This window comes from Gallinula chloropus, assembly GCF_964237585.1.
Source record: "Gallinula chloropus genome assembly, chromosome: 3".
In the NCBI taxonomy this organism is placed as follows: Eukaryota; Metazoa; Chordata; class Aves; order Gruiformes; family Rallidae; genus Gallinula; species Gallinula chloropus.
In genome coordinates, this window is record NC_140087.1 from 71,993,033 (window position 1) to 72,011,981 (window position 18,949).

The window sequence follows — 18,949 nt, forward strand, 5'->3', positions numbered from 1 at the left end:
GTCCCTCACAGGCAAGGGTACCACACCCCAGTGTTTTCATTCCCAAAGACCGACTGCTAAAAACACCTGGGCTCTTATTTAACCTCACATGTGAAACTATGACAAACTGGGTGACCAAAACACCGGCTTGACTCCAAAACAGGTGAGCCACAGGCCGCCTGCAGCCAACTCTGGGCCTCTGGCATGTGCAAGAAAAACCCAAAGGGCATCGCAGCAGCCGGGAAACCTTCCAGAACTCCGGCTTACGGGGGAAAACGGCCAACAGCGCCCAACGGCCCCGCCAAGCCACCGAGGAGCGAGGCGGAACCGCCGCACGCACCATCACGCCTCAGGGAGCCGCGGAGAGCGGCCGAGAGCCCCAGGGCGGCGGGAAGGACGGGAGCGAGACCTCCCCCACAGGCTTCCCCCTCCCCCGCCGCACCCCGCCCCGGGGATCGGCCGCAATGGGCTTGCGTCACCCCTCTCCTCCCCCGCACTGCGTCACCTGACCACACGTCGCTGTCATCACAAGCGCAGGCGCGGCGGGCCGTTGGCGGCGCCAGAAGCGCAGGCGCTGTGGCCGTTGGCGGTGTTGGGGAGCCATGGCGCTGCTAGTGCGGGATCCCTTCGCTTCGCGGGCGCGGCTGGTGCCGCTGCCCCCCGGCGGCGGCTCGGTGCGCGGCCTCCTCCGCGATCGGGCTCGGGCGCTGGTGAGTAAAAGCGGGTGGGGGCGGCGGCGCGTCAGGCCTGGGACGGAGGGAGGGGTGGCCCCCATTGCTGGGCGGGCAGGCCGCATGTCCGCCCTCGCCTCTTCCCTGCTTGACCGTGAGGTCTCCGGCCTCGCCGGGGTGGCGGGCGGGCGCGCTGTGCGGGAGTCTCAGGGTTCCGTGGGTGTGTGTTTCTCCCCGCGCCCGCAAGCTGTCGGCCTGCCTTCCGCTCCGCACCCATCGAAAAGGGAAACACAAAGGCGGGGGTTGGTTGTTCTGGGTCTAACGCAGAGCGCTTGAACGCCTGGGGTGAAGTTTGCCATCGCCAGCAGATTTAGGGCGTGTTGAAATCCTTCAGGAAGCTGGAATCAAAACAAGGAATTGAAACAACCATGCTTTTGAGGTCCTCTGATTGTTTTGCTTCCCACTATTCCTGTAGGAAGGGAAGGAAGCGTTATCTCTTTGCCATTTGCTGTGCTTCAGTTTTCAATCCATCATACAACTCGGTTTTGCTCTTTCCAGAATATTCCCGAAGAAACCTTGTATGTGAAGTGTAACGGGCGGCTGGTTAACGATGGAGAGCTGCAGAATGGAGCTGTCTACAGCCTGGAGCCAAGACTTTGTGGTGGAAAAGGAGGTTTGTTTCTAAACCGCTTGTTATTGATTAGATTCTTAGGTTAAAAAACCTTTGGTGTACCATAGTCTATACCGATGGCAGCGGTCCTAATCTACTAGGAGCTCTCTGGTGAGAGGGATGACTGTAATGTAATAATCAGAGCTGAGAATTGACCAGGGAAGCTGGCATAGCTCCTCTCTTTTTTTGTTTTTTAATTTCCCATCCCTGGTCAGCTTAGCTCTCCTAGTAGACATCTGTAACATGTATCAAAGTGATATCAGAGTTGCAATTGTGCTTAAAAGCACCTGGCTGTTTTGGCTTCTAAGTTTCATTCATGGGCACTTTAAGGCAAATCTTCTAGGTACAAAAAGTCTGTGATTTGTTACATGACCTAATTAATTTTGTCTTTATATTAAAAAAAAAAAGAATAACGCCAAGATCTCAGTAGCCTAAGGGCTAAAGAATTCAAGCTAAACTAGACTCCTTTATATTGACAAAACGTTTTAACTGTATTATGGAAGATGTGCATTAATTATTTAAAATGATACAGCCCCTGGCAATGTGACCATTCCCTAAAATGGAATGTGATGGATGGAGGGATTTTAGCAGAGTGTTTGAGTGTAGTTGAAGTCAGTCTGTTTAATTTTTCAATCCAGTTTTCAGAACTTTCCAGCTGTTGAGGTAAAATGCTGAATAATTCTGCATCTTTGCATCAGACTGCAGCTTGGCTTACTTTGTCTTCTTCAGTTTTAGGTAGAACTGGAAATAAATGCTGTTTCTCTAGCTTATGAGGCATTATAGTTTCTTTAAGTGCCCTTAAATTGATATATATGGTGTAAGTTCGTGCTTCTTCCTCATCTGTTGTCTGGAGTATAGGATGCTTCTTCCTCACCTCTTGTCTGTCAGCTCCATTTATCCTGGGATGACACAGGATACATGTTCTGTGAACTACTCTGTTACTAATTATGCCACTGCTGTTCTTTAACGATTTTTGTCTGCTTTCTAAAGTGTTTTTTCATTTTGACTTTGTAACTTAAGAGCCTGACAAAAAAACAGGCAAACAAACACAGATCAGAACTACTGAGACTTACTGTATGATCTCAAGGGAATACAGAAGCCTTAGAAGAGAATGGAGTGTTTTATTGTCAGACCTAATTCAGAACCTACAGACTAGTGAATGCATTGCTGTTGACTCTTGGAAGCGTGACTGACTACATGTAGCACCTAGGTCCACATTCTTCAGAATATAAAATTCAATAGGGTGTGTCATGAGGTACAAAAATTCTCCTTGCCAATGGCAGCAATTGGCTTTATTAGCTGAGCATAATACTTTTTCTGCCTCGTGATGCAGTAGGTTCTCAGGACTGGTCACCGTTTGTAATTTTCCTTAAAGTTGCTTTTGGACACTGAAAAGTGTAGATTTGTTCAGCTTCTAGTAACTAAAACCAGTGCTTGGCACTTTCAAATTGCTTGAAGTATTACATTAATATTAATCCACATTGTGTCCAGCTGGAGAAAGCCACTTATTTAACTGCCTCAAAGAAACACAATGTAAGCTGAGACCAAGTGAGAGAAATTAGTGGTCTTGTTGAATTCTTGTAATTAGTGGCTGTGAAGCATGCAGAAATTTATTTTGAGGGGCTCTCCAGCGTAACAATGTACATTGTGATCATCTTGATGAAGCAGCTAAGACTATCTCCTTAAAAAAGTTGGTTTACTCTTTGTTAGATTTTTTAAAAGGAGGTTTAAGTTGGGGGCTAACAGGGATTAAGAGAGGGAGGTGTATCCTGTCTGAATTAGAAATAAGCCAAAATATTACCTTGAAACAAAAAGTTTTCAAACCTTTTTGCTGGGGGATCTAGAAATAGGCTTTCATATTAGAAGTGTGGCACAAGTTCTAGTAAATCTGGAGTCTGTGCAATATTTGGAGTACACAAATGAGTAGGAAACACTGGATACCTTTTTCCATTTAGTGCTTCAGCATTTCACCCGATGACAGTTCTCCAGCACGTTGCAAGTTTGAATTCACCCTCTATTTCCGTTGCATTGAGGGAGGGGGGAGTGCGGAATTCTCCAAATGAACTTTCCATAATTAATTAGTTAGTTGTGTGCTAGCTCATCTCCATTTATTTCTGTTCAGCTGATTCCTGATTGCTTCTGTCCCAGGTTTTGGATCTATGCTGCGGGCACTTGGTGCTCAGATTGAGAAGACCACGAACAGAGAGGCGTGCAGAGATCTCAGCGGGAGGAGGCTTCGAGATGTCAATCATGAAAAAGCGTGAGGCACTTTCTCACAAGCTATCTCAGAGTGACACACACTGACCGTCCGGTTCCTTGCGAAGGAGAGAGGTGGCATCACAGGCTGCTGCAGCAGTGATGTTTTATTTTGAGGACAAACCAGAGCAAAAGTCAGATCTTAAGCACAGACAGGCTGGTAGCGTACAGGATTCTTCTGACTCTAATTCTGTTACTGCAGAATAGGGGTGATTGTACAGCAGCCTGCTTCCAAGAGACTGTTCTGCACCTCCTGGTTTTCTCATCTGAATTCTCACAGTGCTTTTCTCCAGAGCTGCAAGACCATGATATTGCAGCCTTACTGCCGTTTCTAGCTTCCAAAATAAGCTTCATTCTCTTCTCCGTAGCAGAATATCTATATACTCTTTTAGTAATCCCCCTGGGTATTGTTAGGTGTCTTTTCCCATTGTCTCCTGTCCTAGCAGCTGGTAGAAGCATTCAGTAAGTGCAAAGCAACCAACTGATGTTAGATTAAATGTTGGAAATGCTCTCATTTTCATGGTCCTGTTGCCTGCAGGATGGCTGAATGGGTGAAGCAGCAAGCGGAACGGGAAGCGGAAAAAGAGCAAAGGCGCTTGGAAAGGCTGCAGCGGAAGCTGGCGGAGCCGAAGCACTCCTTCACAAACCTGGACTACCAGCAGCAGTGCCACGAAATGGCTGAGCGACTGGAGGATTCAGTCCTTAAAGGTATTGCTGTTCAGCCTTGCTTCCTCTCCTCGGAAAAGCAAGCAAACCAAAAGTCTCACTCCAGTATGAAAATTAAACCAAAAAAAAATTTGTGGGCAGTAACTCTCCGTTGAAAGAAATTTTAAATTTCCAGTAAAATTTGTTGGACTTCATTTTTCTTCTTTGGCTGCTGCTTCTCTTCAGTTGCATTGAAAAGTACAGATGTGATGCTTCATCTTGCTGTGTTACAGCGTCATCTCACAAGAAGAGCAAAATCCTGCTGTTGCTTCAGCTGTGAGAATTCCACAAACATTTTCAGGGAAATGATAAAATATAAATAAGTCTTACGTGAAGTCAAGAAATTGACTTCAACTACAGAATGCCTTGTTTCACTTATTGTTCTGTGTAGTTGTGTTATTTGTCCACAAATTGTTTCCTTGCTGGAAGCTTGATAGTGAAACTTGGGCTGAATGGGATGTAGAAGAGTTCAGTTCAGGAATTCAATTCTAATTGACTCTGTGCCTCAGTAAAGCTCTGTGCCAGAAAGCTTTTGCTGCTGCTAAGTTTATTTTGAAGTTTTAAGTCTACAGAAACGGGAAAGAGTAGTGATTTTGTTTTTCAGTTAGTGTTTTAAATTGCATCTGACAATAAAAATAGAATTTGCAACACAGATGAATTGTGTACTGATAGTCAACTTCTCTTTCAAAGGCTTGCAGGCTACCTCAAGCAGAATGGTGTCACCAGAAAGTAGAGACAGCCGGAAGCGCCCAGGTGAATCTTTGAAGAATCAAACAAAATCTCAAAAAAGAAAATGTTTTTGGTAAGCATTATGCCTTGTTTTAGTGCCAAGTATTAAGCCTTGAACAGGATGAAAGGTTAGGTACACACAAGTAAGCAACATCTTATCTGAGATGTAGACTTAATTAATTCAATTTTCTTATTCCTATTTAAGTCTGAGAAATGAAAGTAAATGTTGCTGTGTTTGTATAATTGTCCCAGCTGGAGCAGGCAAGCTTTATTTGCAAAAATAGGTGCCTCTTCCCCACCCTCCACCTTCTAATATGGTTATGTTCTGCTGCCTCCCATTGTCCTACCTAAAAAAAGGTAGGGTTGTCTTTTTTTTTCTGGTGTATTTCACCTAATGTTATTTAAGAGAAGTGTTTCTGATTCCAGTGGTGTTTGTAGCAGTCAGTACCACACGCTTCTCTGGGAATGCTGTAATAAGATACCTGTTCTCAGGGGATGTGGGGGGTCTGCCATTTACTCTAGCAGCTATTCAGAATAGTTTAGAAGTTCCCTGTGTGTCTCTGAAGTGAATTTTGGAAAGAGAAAAATGTGAATTAATGAAAAAGAAAAAAAAAAAAGGTGAAAATATATGAATATTCATTAATAATGTACTGATTCTGCCAGGCTGGGGTTGGAAGGATTGGATGATTGTGACAGCTCGGATTGTGAGGACGACAGTGAAGATGACACCCCTCAAGCAGCTGATGGAAGTTGTCCATCAGGCAGCGGATACTATGGAAGTGCTGGAACTTCAAACGAATGTTCAAGCAGCTCTGTGGGTTCAGTAGAGGACAGTCCAGCTACCAGTGCAGCTGAGAAGCCACTGGAGCAGCCAGGAGGTACAGAAAGAGATCAGCAAGGAGAGACACACTCAAGTGGGCAAATGGAGGTGCCAGCTGATGAAAGCAGGAACATGACAAAGCCCTTGAAGGAAGAGGTCCAGGAAAAGAATGAGGTAACCCAAGCTCCCAAAGAAGAGGAACAAGAAAACCTTTCTTCTAAGGCACAGGAAACAAACCAGTTACAGAGCACAGTGAGTATAAGACAGTACAAAACGTGACACATCTCTTTCTTCAACTGCTTTTACTGGATCGCTTTTCCTTTTGTGGATCACGGAAAAGGGGAAGGGATTCATAATGATTTGAATGCATTAGATGGAAGTGTTTGTGTTTACGATCCTAGTCTCCCTAACAAGCTACTAGATTCTCCAGAGTTTGTTTTGAAGAACTAAAAAATCCCAAAGTTAAAAGGAAGGAAAAGCAGCTTAACTGAAGATGCATCGTATGGCATAGGAAAATGCAATGTAGCAAGTCAATGGAAACTTCAGCCAAAGAAAGCTCTTGGTTGACAGGATCTCCGTGGAGAAAGTTGAATTCTAGTGTGGTAGCAGATGCAGTTGTCCTTGATTGTGTAGTATTGTCTCTCCTGAGACCCATGTTTCCCATTGGGGTTTTTTTGATTGGATTTTTTCCCCTATTTATGTAGAAAGAGATGCTTTATGCTTCCATAACTCTTTATTGAAGAGGGAAAAGGAAAATAAAACTGGTTTGTAGACTGAAAGACTCTTACCGGTACTTTTTGAGACTTAACAAAACGCAGTCCAATTTGACTAATTTATCTGTAACATAATTTGACCTTAACATTTATAATTGACATAATTTAAATTAGAAGATGTCCCAAGTAGACGTCACATAAACCAATCAGTCTTTCTCAGTTTCTGCTTATAAGAAGCCTTGAGCCTGGTTCCTAGAGAACACTAATGATCTGCTGCAAACTTGTGTTTGGCTTTGACCACTGGAAGTCTGAAACCAGCAGCTCCTTTGCTGGAGGGACAAGATCAGTATAAAGGATGGACTCCATCTGAACTGCAGAGGTTGGTGGAAGAGTGGTTTTAGAATGGACCATCTGGTGTATCTGTGGTAGGAGTAGGTCTGTACTGTTGCCAGAAGAGATACTGGTGTGGCTGTCTGGGTTGGTGTCACAGCACTTGGGTGGATTGAGATTAGTGCTGACTGTGAGGTCTCAGCTCTGGTTGTTGATGGGAGCATGGCTGGGATTCTTTTGCTGAAGAGGCTTTGGATCCACCTTTGAGTGAAGAGGGGAATATAGCTTTTCCCACTGAAATGAAAACCCAACTAATATTTGGCAGTAAAAAATGTCAGTACTTTTGCTACGTTGCCCCTTGCATAATACTGCTATTATTTATTCTTTTTATAATTACTATAGGCTTATTCTAGCAGTGAAACAAAAGGTGGGTTTTTTTCAGGATAGGGAGTTGTTTGGATTTTCTGCCTTGTTTCAGCTTGAGCAGAAAGCCCGCTGTCAGTTGCCACTGCTGGTGACTGAACTCTGGTAAGTGGAAGTTTAATAGAGTGAAATGGAAAGAAGACCCCGGATGTAAGCCCATAACTTAGAACTTTGTCATCTACTGTACTCTTAGAGCTGGTAAATCTTAAACAGGATGTTTACCATCCTTTGCTGTTTACCTTTCGCTCAGTATTTGTGAGACTGTCTATTCCTAGAACAGGAAACTCCACCAGTGCTGTGGCAGATTGTTATTGCAGGTGGAAATATTTTTTTATAGTAGTCCTTGATGGATTTTTATTTTTTTTAAGTAGGATGAGAATAATGAGGCAACCAGTCTTTTTTTGTATGCTTAGCAGGACAAAGGTTCTAATTCTGCTAGTGTTAATTATATTTGAGTTTGTAGTGGAGTGGTCTCATTCCTGCTGCTGGTATTAGGTGCTCTGAAGTCCTTTTGATAACTCCAGCAGGGTATGTAAGACTAATGCATCCTTCAAGTGTTGAACAAAATGGGCTTATGTCTTTGTGTCCATTTTTAGTGTTGGTATTTAGCATCTTAGTAAATTCCAGCATTTGAATTATCCAGTCTTTGTCCATTGTCTTTTGTGGACAAGACCCTGGGCTCGGACTAGACAATCTCCAGAGGTCCCTCAAATTCACCCTCAATTATTCTGCAAATATACTAATTTCCCTTTAACACAAAAATTTAATCCATTTTCTTGCAGCAGGATGAGATGTGAACTTCAGAACTTGCTCCCTTGTTAGTCGTACTAAAAAGAGGGGAGCTTTTATATGTATTGCTCTAATGACAGTGTAACGGCATTAGAAATAACTCCTTTCTGCTACTGCTGGATGCATATTGGTTATATTCTGCATTAAAATTGGGTCTGGAAGCCCAGGTTAAGCTCCTGAGCTGCTAGGTGAGATGGCAACCTGTTGTTTTTCATTCTCTGGGGATAAAAACAGCGTCAACTATTTTGTCTCCAGAGAAATAGGATTAAATGCTGCCACTTTTTAATTTTACTTTTTCAGCATTCCTGTATTGCAAGTATAATGTTTTAATTGTAGCAGAATAATCTTTAAAAGTTCAGCAGTGTTTATATGAGTTAAAATGACGAGTGCTGCTGTCTTGGGAGGCTGTGTACATTGCAAGCTTAAGCACATCTGCAGCTTATCTGGATTTGTTGGAGTGACCCTGTAGCTAGCAGAGGCACTGCAGGGAGTGGAGAGCAAATAGAAAACTCACCTGGGCTTTCACCCTTCTCTTGGGTGTGTTATCTCTGCCAGGATTTGCATGTTTTACGCTTAGGCTGCTGCCTGCCTTCAACCTGCTTGCACGTGGTGCGGGAATACTCTGCCCAGGCAGCTTGAGTGGTGCTGACAACGACACAGGCATTGCTCAAGTTTATTAAGTACTGGGAGTCTGAGATAGATAGTCCTAATTGAAGGTCTTCTGTAAAATGAAGCATTCTGACTACGCTTGTTCCCTCCCCCCTCGACCAATCAGGGAGAAAATAATAGTAATTGTCTGATGGGATGTTTTTCTCTTTGCAGGAGGCAGAACCGATAGACCTACTGGCATTCAACTCTGCTGCTGAAATGGAAGCCCTGGGCTTAGATAAACTGAAGATGGAATTGATGGCTCTAGGACTGAAATGTGGAGGCACTTTAAAGGAAAGAGCAACAAGGCTTTTTTCAGTGAGAGGTCTGTCTAGAGACCAGATCGATCCTGCCTTATTTGCAAAGCCAGCTAAAGGGAAAAAAAAGTGATTTTGTGCTCTTCAGTTTTTCTTGTTCTGTCATCATTCTGTACCACCACGTAGAATTCCTGGCCATCCCTGGGTAGTCATTTGTTTCTGTTCTTAAGGAAGTTCAATAAATACAACATGGAGTAAGTTGCTAGATAGCGAGTTGGTTATGTGTTCAATATTAAAGGAGTGAAACTGCTATATTTTGATAATATTTACAAATAGTTATAAGAATTCTTAATACACAAGGTAGAACAAACTGTATAGGGAAAGAAATAACCTGACTGCTTTCTGGTAAATGGTTGTCTGACACTGCCATCACCTATTTTAAGAAGAAGAGCAATCCTTCTTTGAGGGTTTTTTCCACCTTTAATGTACATTCCAGTTAGCACAGTTATAGCTGTCAAATGAGAAACATTGAACTTATGATCCAGGCTTAAGAGCTGAAGTTTATACAAAAAATAACATTTTTATATGGATGAGTTTGGTATAAATGAATATGCTGTTCTGTGAGTTTCTGTGGGGTGTGAGGTATCCGTGGGATAGAAATTATTACTGTTTGTAAGTATTTATTTTAGAGTAAACTAAGTATTTGTACTATTTTGCTCTGGAAAAGTATCTTCATGAGGAAAAAGAGAATCACATCCTTAAGAAATAAAGAATAAACTACACCTGCTGGCTGCTGAAAATTAGATACAGGGTGATCTTCTGAAGCTGAATGGGAAGTTTAGGATGGGCTTTAATTATTTTTATTTTTTTTAATGGTAAAAGCAGTGGAATTGTCTGCTGAGGACTGAATCTACCATTGATGCTGCTGTATCCTAGAGCAGCACCTGGGAGTTACCTGTGGGGTGGTACAGGCCCCTTGCTGGAAGGGCAGTGCGCTTGTGGGGCTGTGGGGGCAGCTGCCCCCTCTCTGGTTTGAGTGGCTTTTACAAAGCCCGTGCTAGGAAGTCAGTATCTATCTGTAGTATCTAATGTTTCTGACGTGAGCAGCTTGTATGTGAAATTTCTGTGTGTCCGTCTGTCCTGGCGCGGGTGCCGGCAGGTGTCGCTGCGGGTCTGGGCTGCGGGGCCCCGGACGGACACACGCACCCCCCTTCCCCGCCCCCGCACTTCTGGGAGGCGGTTCTGATGGTCGGCACAGATCCCGAGCCGTAGGAGACTGGCCAGGAGACTGGCCTTGAACCTGTTGAGGACAGGGGTGGGAATTGGGGAGTGCGGAATTGATTTGTAATGCAGCAGCTGCTGCTGCCTGGGCAATCAGCAGCACTGCCTGTACTATAGTTTTTCTACCTGTAAGTTGGAATTGAGACTGTTTACAAGCGGTTTTGCTGTGGTTAAATAAAGTCCTTACTGTCCTTTCAGCTGGGTGTCCCAAAGCTCTAAATTCACACCCAGGAGATGAAGCTTGGTAGGCATCCCAGGAGCTATGAAAAGGATGGGCAGGGCCTTACAGTGCTGGTAATTACGCTGTTGTGCATAAACCCAGCACTGGTGGTCGGTTTGGCACGTTGCTCTGAAGACACAAACCGTGGCGTTCGAGGGCTAAATCATTAAAGCACATTTAAACTGTTCTCTGCTTACCTACGTAGGGGATCCAAAAGTAATGCACTTGGTACCAAGGATGAACTGTGAACTGCTCTCTGGTTTATGTGATGAGCAGTGGCTCAAATGCAGCAAATCAGGCAGTAGGTAAGAAGATGTTTGATGACAGTAAAGCGCTTGGCTTGGCTGACATTTTCAGCTGTAAGGGAGAGCAGAGAGATGTTAAGCCTCTGCAAATCACATCTCGTGGGGCTTGTGACAGGACAAATGGACTCTGCCTGGAAAGAAGAGTTTTGTTTACTGAACATGTTTCATTAGGAAACAACGGGAGGGTGTCTGGGAGGTCACCTCAACCTAACAAAGCTTTGCTGGGGTCAGTGTGTCAGCTGTGCGTGATGCACACCAGCAGCAGTCCCCCTGGGGCGGCCAGCCCTGGGTGTGCTCGCTGCTGCTCTCGTGGTGGCACGCGTTATCGTTTGGGTCAGCACAGCCTTGAGCCACAGGAATAGCTCCTCTGTAGTATGGCAAGGGTAGTGTGGGCCAAGAGACAACAGGCCAGTTTGCTGACCTCCTTTGGCAACAACTCTTGCTGAAGTTACTTCCCCCCGTTACCTGCATCTGTTTCAGTTGCACCAGCACAACTGTTTCCAAGTCTGCCCTGTGTGTCCCCTGTTTGCCTTTTTTTGCTGTTGTGGATTCCTTGGTGAACCTGATGGGTTCCCTGTTGGGCACGTGATGTGGTTCTTCACACATTTGTGCCAGCAGGGTAGGCAATAAACATAGGGTGAAGGGAAATGAGTTTTTTAGACCAGCAGTAGTGTCAAACACTTCATGGGTCATCTGTGTCTTTATTAGTGCCAGAATTAAAAAGAAATACCTTAGGTCTGTGTTGGAGGACAGCAGCTGACATGTACCTTGAACCAGCTCTGCACTTCAGCACATTTATTTGGGAATTGTTCAGCTAAGCAGGAACAAGTGCTTGCCCTGGGATCTGTTTGCCTAAAGGGTTATCCTGGAGGAGTTCCATGGCTGGAGAGCTGTGGGCGCTCACTGTTGAGATGAGACTTCCACATGTTTGTAGGGCATCCTTCAGCAAAACAGCTGGGGAACAAACAGGACTCAGACTGATCCTTCAGCAGAGCAGAAACAAGCAGGTCATGCACTTGAAGCTTTCCCATGAATGTGGGCAGGAAAAGAAGTCAACAAAGACCAGTAAAGAAAAAAAAATCCAATCAGATTCCAGGGCAGCTTGGGCCATTCCCATAGGACAGAATGGCCTCTGAATAGCAGTGGTCTTTCTAGACCAGGGCTAGAGGATAATGCAGAAGTTGCAGTATCTGTAGCTTTCTTCTTCCCAAAGATGTTCTTCCCAAAAGTGTTTCTGGTTGTAAACCCACCAAAACTTGAACTTCTTTCCAGAGAAGAGGTTTATGGTCCCACATAAATTCCCCAACAAGCAAGTGACCTCTCTCACAGAATTCTTCGGAAATGTCATTTTAAACACACTTAATTTGAACACCTGGGAGATCTAGAGCACTGCTTTGTGTTTCTCTCACGTTGTGGAGTTACCAGCTGAAACAGAAAAGTAATTAGCAGAAACACCAGCATAAACCCAAGGGTGGGCTTTCCCTCACCTCAGATCCAGCTGTACCCTGGAAAGAAATACAAGCACATACAGCACACAGATCCAGCAGAGAACAGGAAAACCACTCAGGTTTGGTAAGAAACCGCTTCTGGCTGGCTCCTTCAGAATTGGTGCACAGCGTTCCCTTCAGTGCTGCTTTCTAGCAAGCCTTGGCTCTGCCGAATTCTCAGCGTGTCAGTGCCAAGAGCAGCACTGGGCAACCCAATGTTCCCAAAGAGGAGCATTCCCATCAGAACCTGAGTAATTCTTTTTCACTCACTTCTTTCTGTGAGACAAAAGGATCAGCAACCTGCTGCAGTTGAGGGAAAACCAGCATTTTTGACTAGGCCCAGAAGAAAAAATCTTTAGAGAACTCAAGTTTCAGAAGAACCCACCAGCCTTGGCTTGGTGGTGGTTTTGATTTCCACTAACGATTCCTTTCTTGGCATCTCCCAGCAGCATAGGAAGTACCAAAAAGTTCATGTTCTGGAGCGTGCTGCTTTCTAAACTGAGTTACAGAAAAATACCTGGGGGAAGGTTAGAAAAAGCATGACCAGCAAACGAGGCAAGAGTTACCAGCCTGCAACCGAAAGGCTCCCTCCCCCTTTTCCCTCAGCCATGCAGCCCTCTGCAACGCAGACACAGAACGGAGGTACTGACCTAAGCACAGCGCCTTGCTGGAGCGGGCGGGGATGTCTTCCTTTGGTTTTCCACGCTTGCTACTGTAGGTGGCACTGAGCTAACGGCAGAGACGCACCCTGTTTCAGGCAGCGCTGATGAAACCCTCGGCCCTTTGAACAAAATACCTGACCAAAGGCCCCGGCTCTGTCTTGTGGTTCACAGGCGTGTGGTGCTTCTGCAGAGCTGAGGATATTAGGTCACGGTTATGTCATTCTGCCTATTCCAGAAACAGCCAAAATCAATCATTTTGATACTCCTGAAATTCATTCTTAGCAGATTTTGTTCCCTGGAGAATGCCGATGTTTTAAAGGTTTGTTCAGAGCAATGCCTGTTCTTAGCAAGGTCCTGGCTTAAAAATCCTAAAGGTTCCCCCACAACACGTAACTGGAGATGTTAAAGGCTGTGGCCATGTCACAGCAGGCCTTGCTCCAAGGTACAGCTGAGCAATTGGGGTGGCTTTAGGGATTAACACACCGAGTACTACCTGAAGGTGGGGAGGTGACACATCCTCTGACCTCCTCCCGCTGTCAAGGAGGAGCTGGGCAGGCACTGCTAGGGGCTGCACAGCAGCTGCCTAATCCTGGACAGTTCCTCTGGACTTTTAGCATGCTGGCATGCTGTACGTGTGTGCTGTGTGTCCTGTTTCTCCCCACTGTGTTTGCAGTGAGTCTGAGCTGGCACAAGGGATTGGGAATTGCATAAAACTTGGGAGTGCACAAGTAAGTAAGTTTGCAGACTTGGTAAGTTGTCTCTTTTACTCCCCTCAGTAAGTCTGCAGATGACACTGAGCTGGGAGGAACTGTCAATCTGCTTGAGCGTAGGGAGGCTCTTCAGAGGGATCTGAACAGACTGGACCCATGGGCTGAGACCAACAGGATGAAGTTTAACATGGCCAAGTGTAGAGTGTTGCACATGGGACATAACAACCCCCTGCAGTGCTACAGGCTTGGGGAAGACTGTCTGGAGAGCTGTCAGGCAGAGAAGGACCTGGGGGTGTTGGTTGACTGCAGGCTGAATATGAGTCAGCAGTGTGCCCAGATGGCTAGGAAGCCCAACAGCATCCTGGCTTGTATCAGACATAGTGTGGCCAGTAGGTCTGGGGAGGTGATTGTGCCCCTGTATTCAGCCTTAGCAAGGCTGCATCTCGAGTGCTGTGTCCAGTTCTGGGCTCCTCACCATAAGAAGGACATTGAGGTCCTTGAGTGAGTCCACAGAAGGGCAACCAGGCTGGGGAAGAGGCTGGAGAGCAAACCTTACAAGGAGTGGCTGAAGGAACTGGGGTGGTTTAGCCTGGAGAAGAGGAGGCTGAGGGGAGACCTTATCACCACTTACAGTTACCTGAAAGGAGGTTGTAGAGAGGTGGGTGACGGTCTCTTCACCCAAGCGACAGGTGACAGGACGAGGGGGAATGGCCTCAAGCTGTGCCAGGGCAGGGTCAGATTAGACATCAGGAAAAAGTTCTTCACCAAAAGGGTTATCGGGCCCTGGAACAGGCTGTCTGGGGAGGGGGTTGAGTCACCAACCCTGGATGTATTTAAAAAACAGGTAGACAAAGTGCTCAGGGATAATGTTTAGTAGAGGACAGGTACAATTGGACTTGATCTCAAATCTTGTGAATCTGTGTTTCTGTGAAAGAGGAACAAGAAGCTCTTGAAAGACCCACCTGGGATGTACCGAAAGAACAGTGTGTTGTATCCGGCTTGAGGTAACTCGCTGCAGCCTCCCAAGGGTGACAGAGGGTCAGTGACCACTGGGCTGGAAGCTGGCGGTCACCTTCAGAGGTAGTGGTTGCAAGCCCTTTGCCCTCATTTTCAGCAAAAAACCCCCCTGCTTTTCCAGGGGATGCAGCCCCTTGGACTTTCAAAGGGGAATATTTGTAATATCTCTCACCAAGTTAGGAGGAGGAAACAATGTAACCAGAAAAATGCAAAAAACCATTCAGAATACCTTTAAAAAAAACCAAAACAAACCTGTGTACCTGTGGGAAAAAACAATAAACATCCCTGATCCAGCAGCTGCCAGAAGGATACTGAGCGCTCTGGACTGATGCTGGCTACTTCCAGATAGCTATTTCTTGCCATGGTTAAAAACTGTTTCTCAGGCATCCTGTTCCTGGTGGTTTGGCTGTGGGAAATCCCAGCACCTGCACAGCTCTGGAGTGCCCCTGTACCCCTGCACCATAGGCCAGATTAGGTTTTTATTCCGTTTTCTTCCAAAACACTCTACAACACTGTGTGCACTGCTCTCCTCCACCTGTTCTGTGAACAGAGAGAGGAGTGCATGCCCTGCCTGCAGCTCCACCGCTTCGTACAGGACCTCATTTTACATTAAATTAATGGCACAAACTAGGAGATGTTGAGACTGTCAAGAGGTTCCTCTAAAAAATACCAAAGCCCTGTGGGATCTCCACCTTCCCCCTTCTGTTTGCCCCAGATTCCCCTTTCCCAGACTCCAGCTGTTCCCAGCCAAAGCCGAGGAGCTCCCCCTATTATCACCTTTGCTGGGATGTGGATTGGGCATCTGACTTTCCAAATTGGAAGGCTGCCCTGAAAGGCAAAGTGTCAGACACTCTTGGTAGGAGTTTGTGAAATGCAAAGGCGGGGGTGGGGTGGGAAGAGGGAGAGGAAGTAAGGTCTCACCAGCAGTGTAAAGCTGTGACTTCTCATGGATTTGGAAAGAAAATGGGTGAACAGCCTTGATTCAAAGGAAACCGTGGGAAGATCAGGCAGGGCAATGTAGCACAGGCAGCAGTAGCCCTGAACATGGCTTGAGACTTCTGTTCTCTCTCCTAAAAAGCAGCGATAACAGAAAGTGCTCCTGTTCTGCCCAAGCCTCTCTCTGAGGAAAAGCTTTCAGGAGACCCAAGAGACTCCCCCATGTCCAGACCCACTGAACAGTGCAGGACCTCACCGGTCACTGTGAGTAGTGCGGTGAAGGCAGGTCAGAGCACAGGCTCGCGTTCAGCTTTAACCCAGACTCGCTGCCACTGCGGACGCTTAACTTTAAGCTGGGACTAGCAGGGCTGCTGAAGCCCTCCATGTGAACACCACACTTTCAGCAGCGCAGGGTGATGCCTGACATTTCAGTGCCGGTTTTGCCTTAAAGCACCTTTATGTTTTTTGCAATAATTGCTGCTCACACGCAGTTTGTTACACAGCTGCCCCTCCTTTGCCTTTTACAGCACAGCACCGATGTCCATGCTGAGCCAGGTAGGTGAGATGCTCCCTCTGCCTTCCCTCAGAGGCTGTGGCGCCGCTCAGACGGAAAGGATAACATGACAGCTTGGCAGCCTTTGTATGTGTTACGAGTTGTGCCAGTATAAAAGCCGTGAGGTAGCACACAGATGGTATCACAGCCTGGATTGAAGATGACACGCTGGGAGACACATTCCCGTAGCACGGCGGGCTGGTGTCTGGAAAAGCCCCAGGTGTGGCTGTATTTCATCTGCAGCCTTCTGCCTAGGAGTCTGCGCTGCACAAATCTCTGGAGCCTTCCCCACACCAGCCCAACACCCATGTCTGTTGCACTTTCACTGCAAAGTCTGCTGGAGTTTGAGGAGCAATGTCCTGTCTCCCCAAAAGCAGGGACTTCCAATCCAAATGTGGGTTAAAAACTAGCCACAGCATCCACCAGACCGAGACAATAGCACAAGTGGTTAATTTTTAATTAGGAAGCTCAATTTTTCAGCCCCTTTAGCAGATGAGGGTGAAGCCTCATCAGTGAGGGGAGGTTCTGGGCAATACTGGGAGTCTCTGGGAGGACACGTATGGGGCTGCTGGGAAGGAATGGGGACGCAGGCTGTGGGCTCAAATTGATGGGGGACGCCAGACACAAGTGTTAGCGATGTCCAGCCTGGTCTGTAGCCGCTGGGCCTGCCTCTGCTATAGCCTTCTATAAATGACTTCTTCCCCAGGCCTGCACCCTGTGCTCACCATCAGCCTCACGGCCCCGGAGGGCACCGCGCGCTGGGCTGGGGGGCTGTGAACATGGAGGGGTGGTGGGACTGAGGAGGGGGATGATGCCATGACATCTGCATGGCTTCCCTAGCCATAAATGAGACTCCATGCCTGCAGCAGGGCAGGCAGGGCTTGGTGGCCTGCTGACAAGTTTGTGCCCTGTTCTGGCACCACAATACCCACAGTAGCAGGGTCTCCTCGGCCACCGCTGCCCTCCTGCCCTTCTCCCTCAGCTGTCCCGCACCTGCGCAGACTCACGTCTCCCTGTTCCTTACCTTGTGTCCGTGAAGGGAGACAGATGCAAAGCCAGGGGAGCCGGACACGGTACAGGATCCCGGCAGAGGAAAGCAGAAGAGAGTTCAGCCCTCATCCATCCTGCTGGTGCCAGCCCCACATCCTTGCTGTCCTTGCTGGGATGGTCCGCTCCCCGCTTCTCACAGCAGCTTGGCCCCGACTGCACAGGATGGACAGGATTTCTCCCAAGCCTGGGGGATGATGTCTGGAGTCCAAGTCTGTTCTCAAGCGGTTCAAACACTTTCTTCCCCAGGGGATGGTGCGGATAAATGGTCGGCTTTGTTTTTCACCTGATAGCTGAGCTCATGGCCTTCAGGCTATGCCCTGCCCCAAGCCAGCTGGAGAGGCACTGGGGCTGAGTGCCAATGCTATTACATAGTCATGAGAAGGGAATGGCCAGAGATCCATCTCACTGATCTAATTCTGATTCCAGGAGCCCATGGTGCTGCAGCCCAGCACTGGTGACTGATGTATCTGTGCTTCTGACTTTTTTTCCCTCTCCTTAAAGCTCTTCTTTTGCCACAGGCATTTATACATGTGGAAGGCACTAGCCTATCCATGGGCTAAGGTGATGGCAGAGGTGGCTAGGGTAACCTCAGAACCAGGGTCCTGCTGGGCAGCAGGGACACCTGACATCTCAACCTTCCTGATGAATGACCCAAAGCCATCACAGAGTCCAATGGGTTCTTCTTTTCACCCAGTCCATTGCCCATGGGCACCCTGTCTCCCTGTCTAGTCCGACAAACTCATTTTGGAGTCCTCCCACCAGCAGCAGTTTCAGCCAGGGCCTCAGAGATCATGTCCCACAAAGATGGACAGTAGTGACCAGTTCATCCCCACAACCACCAGTATCTCAGCAGGTTATAAGCCAAGGAGAGGAATCTGACACAAAGTGGGGAAATCATTAACATTGGTGATACCCTGGTCAACAGTTCAGTATGAAAAGGGATTAAACCACATTATCTTTGCATTTGTTCAGGGGATATGTTGGGAGAAGGGGAAGGGAGAGGGTGGGAGGCAGCTCATCTTTTGGCACTACAGCTGATTGCCTGCAGGCTCTGGCACTGCACTGCTGCAGGCCTCACAGAGAGCATCACCTCTTGCCTCTCAGATGCCTTTCTTTCTAGGTTTTGTCTTTAAGCCTTGGCTTAAACCCCACAGCAGGTCTGGGGGAAGTGCTGGTGGTACTGGCTCTGCTTCACTTGCTGAGTCAGCCCAGCCCCAGGCTCTGCCTGAGCAGAAAAGCTTTACCAGAAGCAGGCAAAGGAGAGGAGCTGTTACCTTGCCTGTGTTTATAGGTGGTTTTATGACTGGAGTGCACTCAGAAACAGGACAGATCTTTTCCCTCCACTCTTTCCCCTAAGAATGAATACAAGCAAACACATGGCAACTTTAATAATGGTGGTTTATTGGTTCCTTGAGTTCGAAAGCACTCGAAACTTGGAAAATATTCCTACACTGAAACAACTGTAATACACAAGCAGGGAAAGACAGGCCTGACTCTACGACTGCTGCTCACATGGACAAACCTACATTCTAATCCTCCCATCGACCTCAGGACTCCAGTTTCTGCCTAGAACTGTGTGAGCAAACAGAATTCTCTGACTTCTTATGTGCATGTATATATATGTATATATATGTATATATGCATATGATGCATACACACACATATAGGTATATGTTCCTCTGAGCTCTAGGCAATATTTTATGTATACATATACATGCATGTAGGCAGTATGTGTATA

At 46.7% G+C, this 18,949-nt stretch overlaps 1 protein-coding gene across 1 annotated transcript; it reads left to right on the forward strand.

Moving 5' to 3' along the window:
• Window positions 1-574: 574 nt before the first annotated feature.
• SDE2 (SDE2 telomere maintenance homolog) lies at window positions 575-9,302 on the forward strand. Its single transcript, XM_084261406.1, has 7 exons — window positions 575-689; window positions 1,209-1,323; window positions 3,469-3,580; window positions 4,115-4,284; window positions 4,972-5,083; window positions 5,674-6,082; window positions 8,908-9,302. The coding sequence occupies exons 1-7, from the start codon at window positions 582-584 to the stop codon at window positions 9,121-9,123; spliced, it is 1,242 nt and encodes a 413-aa protein (XP_084117532.1). The 5' UTR covers window positions 575-581; the 3' UTR covers window positions 9,124-9,302.
• The last annotated feature ends 9,647 nt before the right edge of the window (window positions 9,303-18,949 follow it).

What these genes read in the sequence shown, in the direction of transcription:
- SDE2 (XM_084261406.1), top strand. Translation starts at nt 582, where the DNA reads ATGGCGCTGCTAGTGCGGGATCCCTTCGCTTCGCGGGCGCGGCTGGTG. An exon ending in GCGATCGGGCTCGGGCGCTG is followed by an intron (nt 690 to 1,208) that starts GTGAGTAAAAGC and finishes TGCTCTTTCCAG; the next exon opens with AATATTCCCGAAGAAACCTT. An exon ending in GATGTCAATCATGAAAAAGC is followed by an intron (nt 3,581 to 4,114) that starts GTGAGGCACTTT and finishes TGTTGCCTGCAG; the next exon opens with GATGGCTGAATGGGTGAAGC.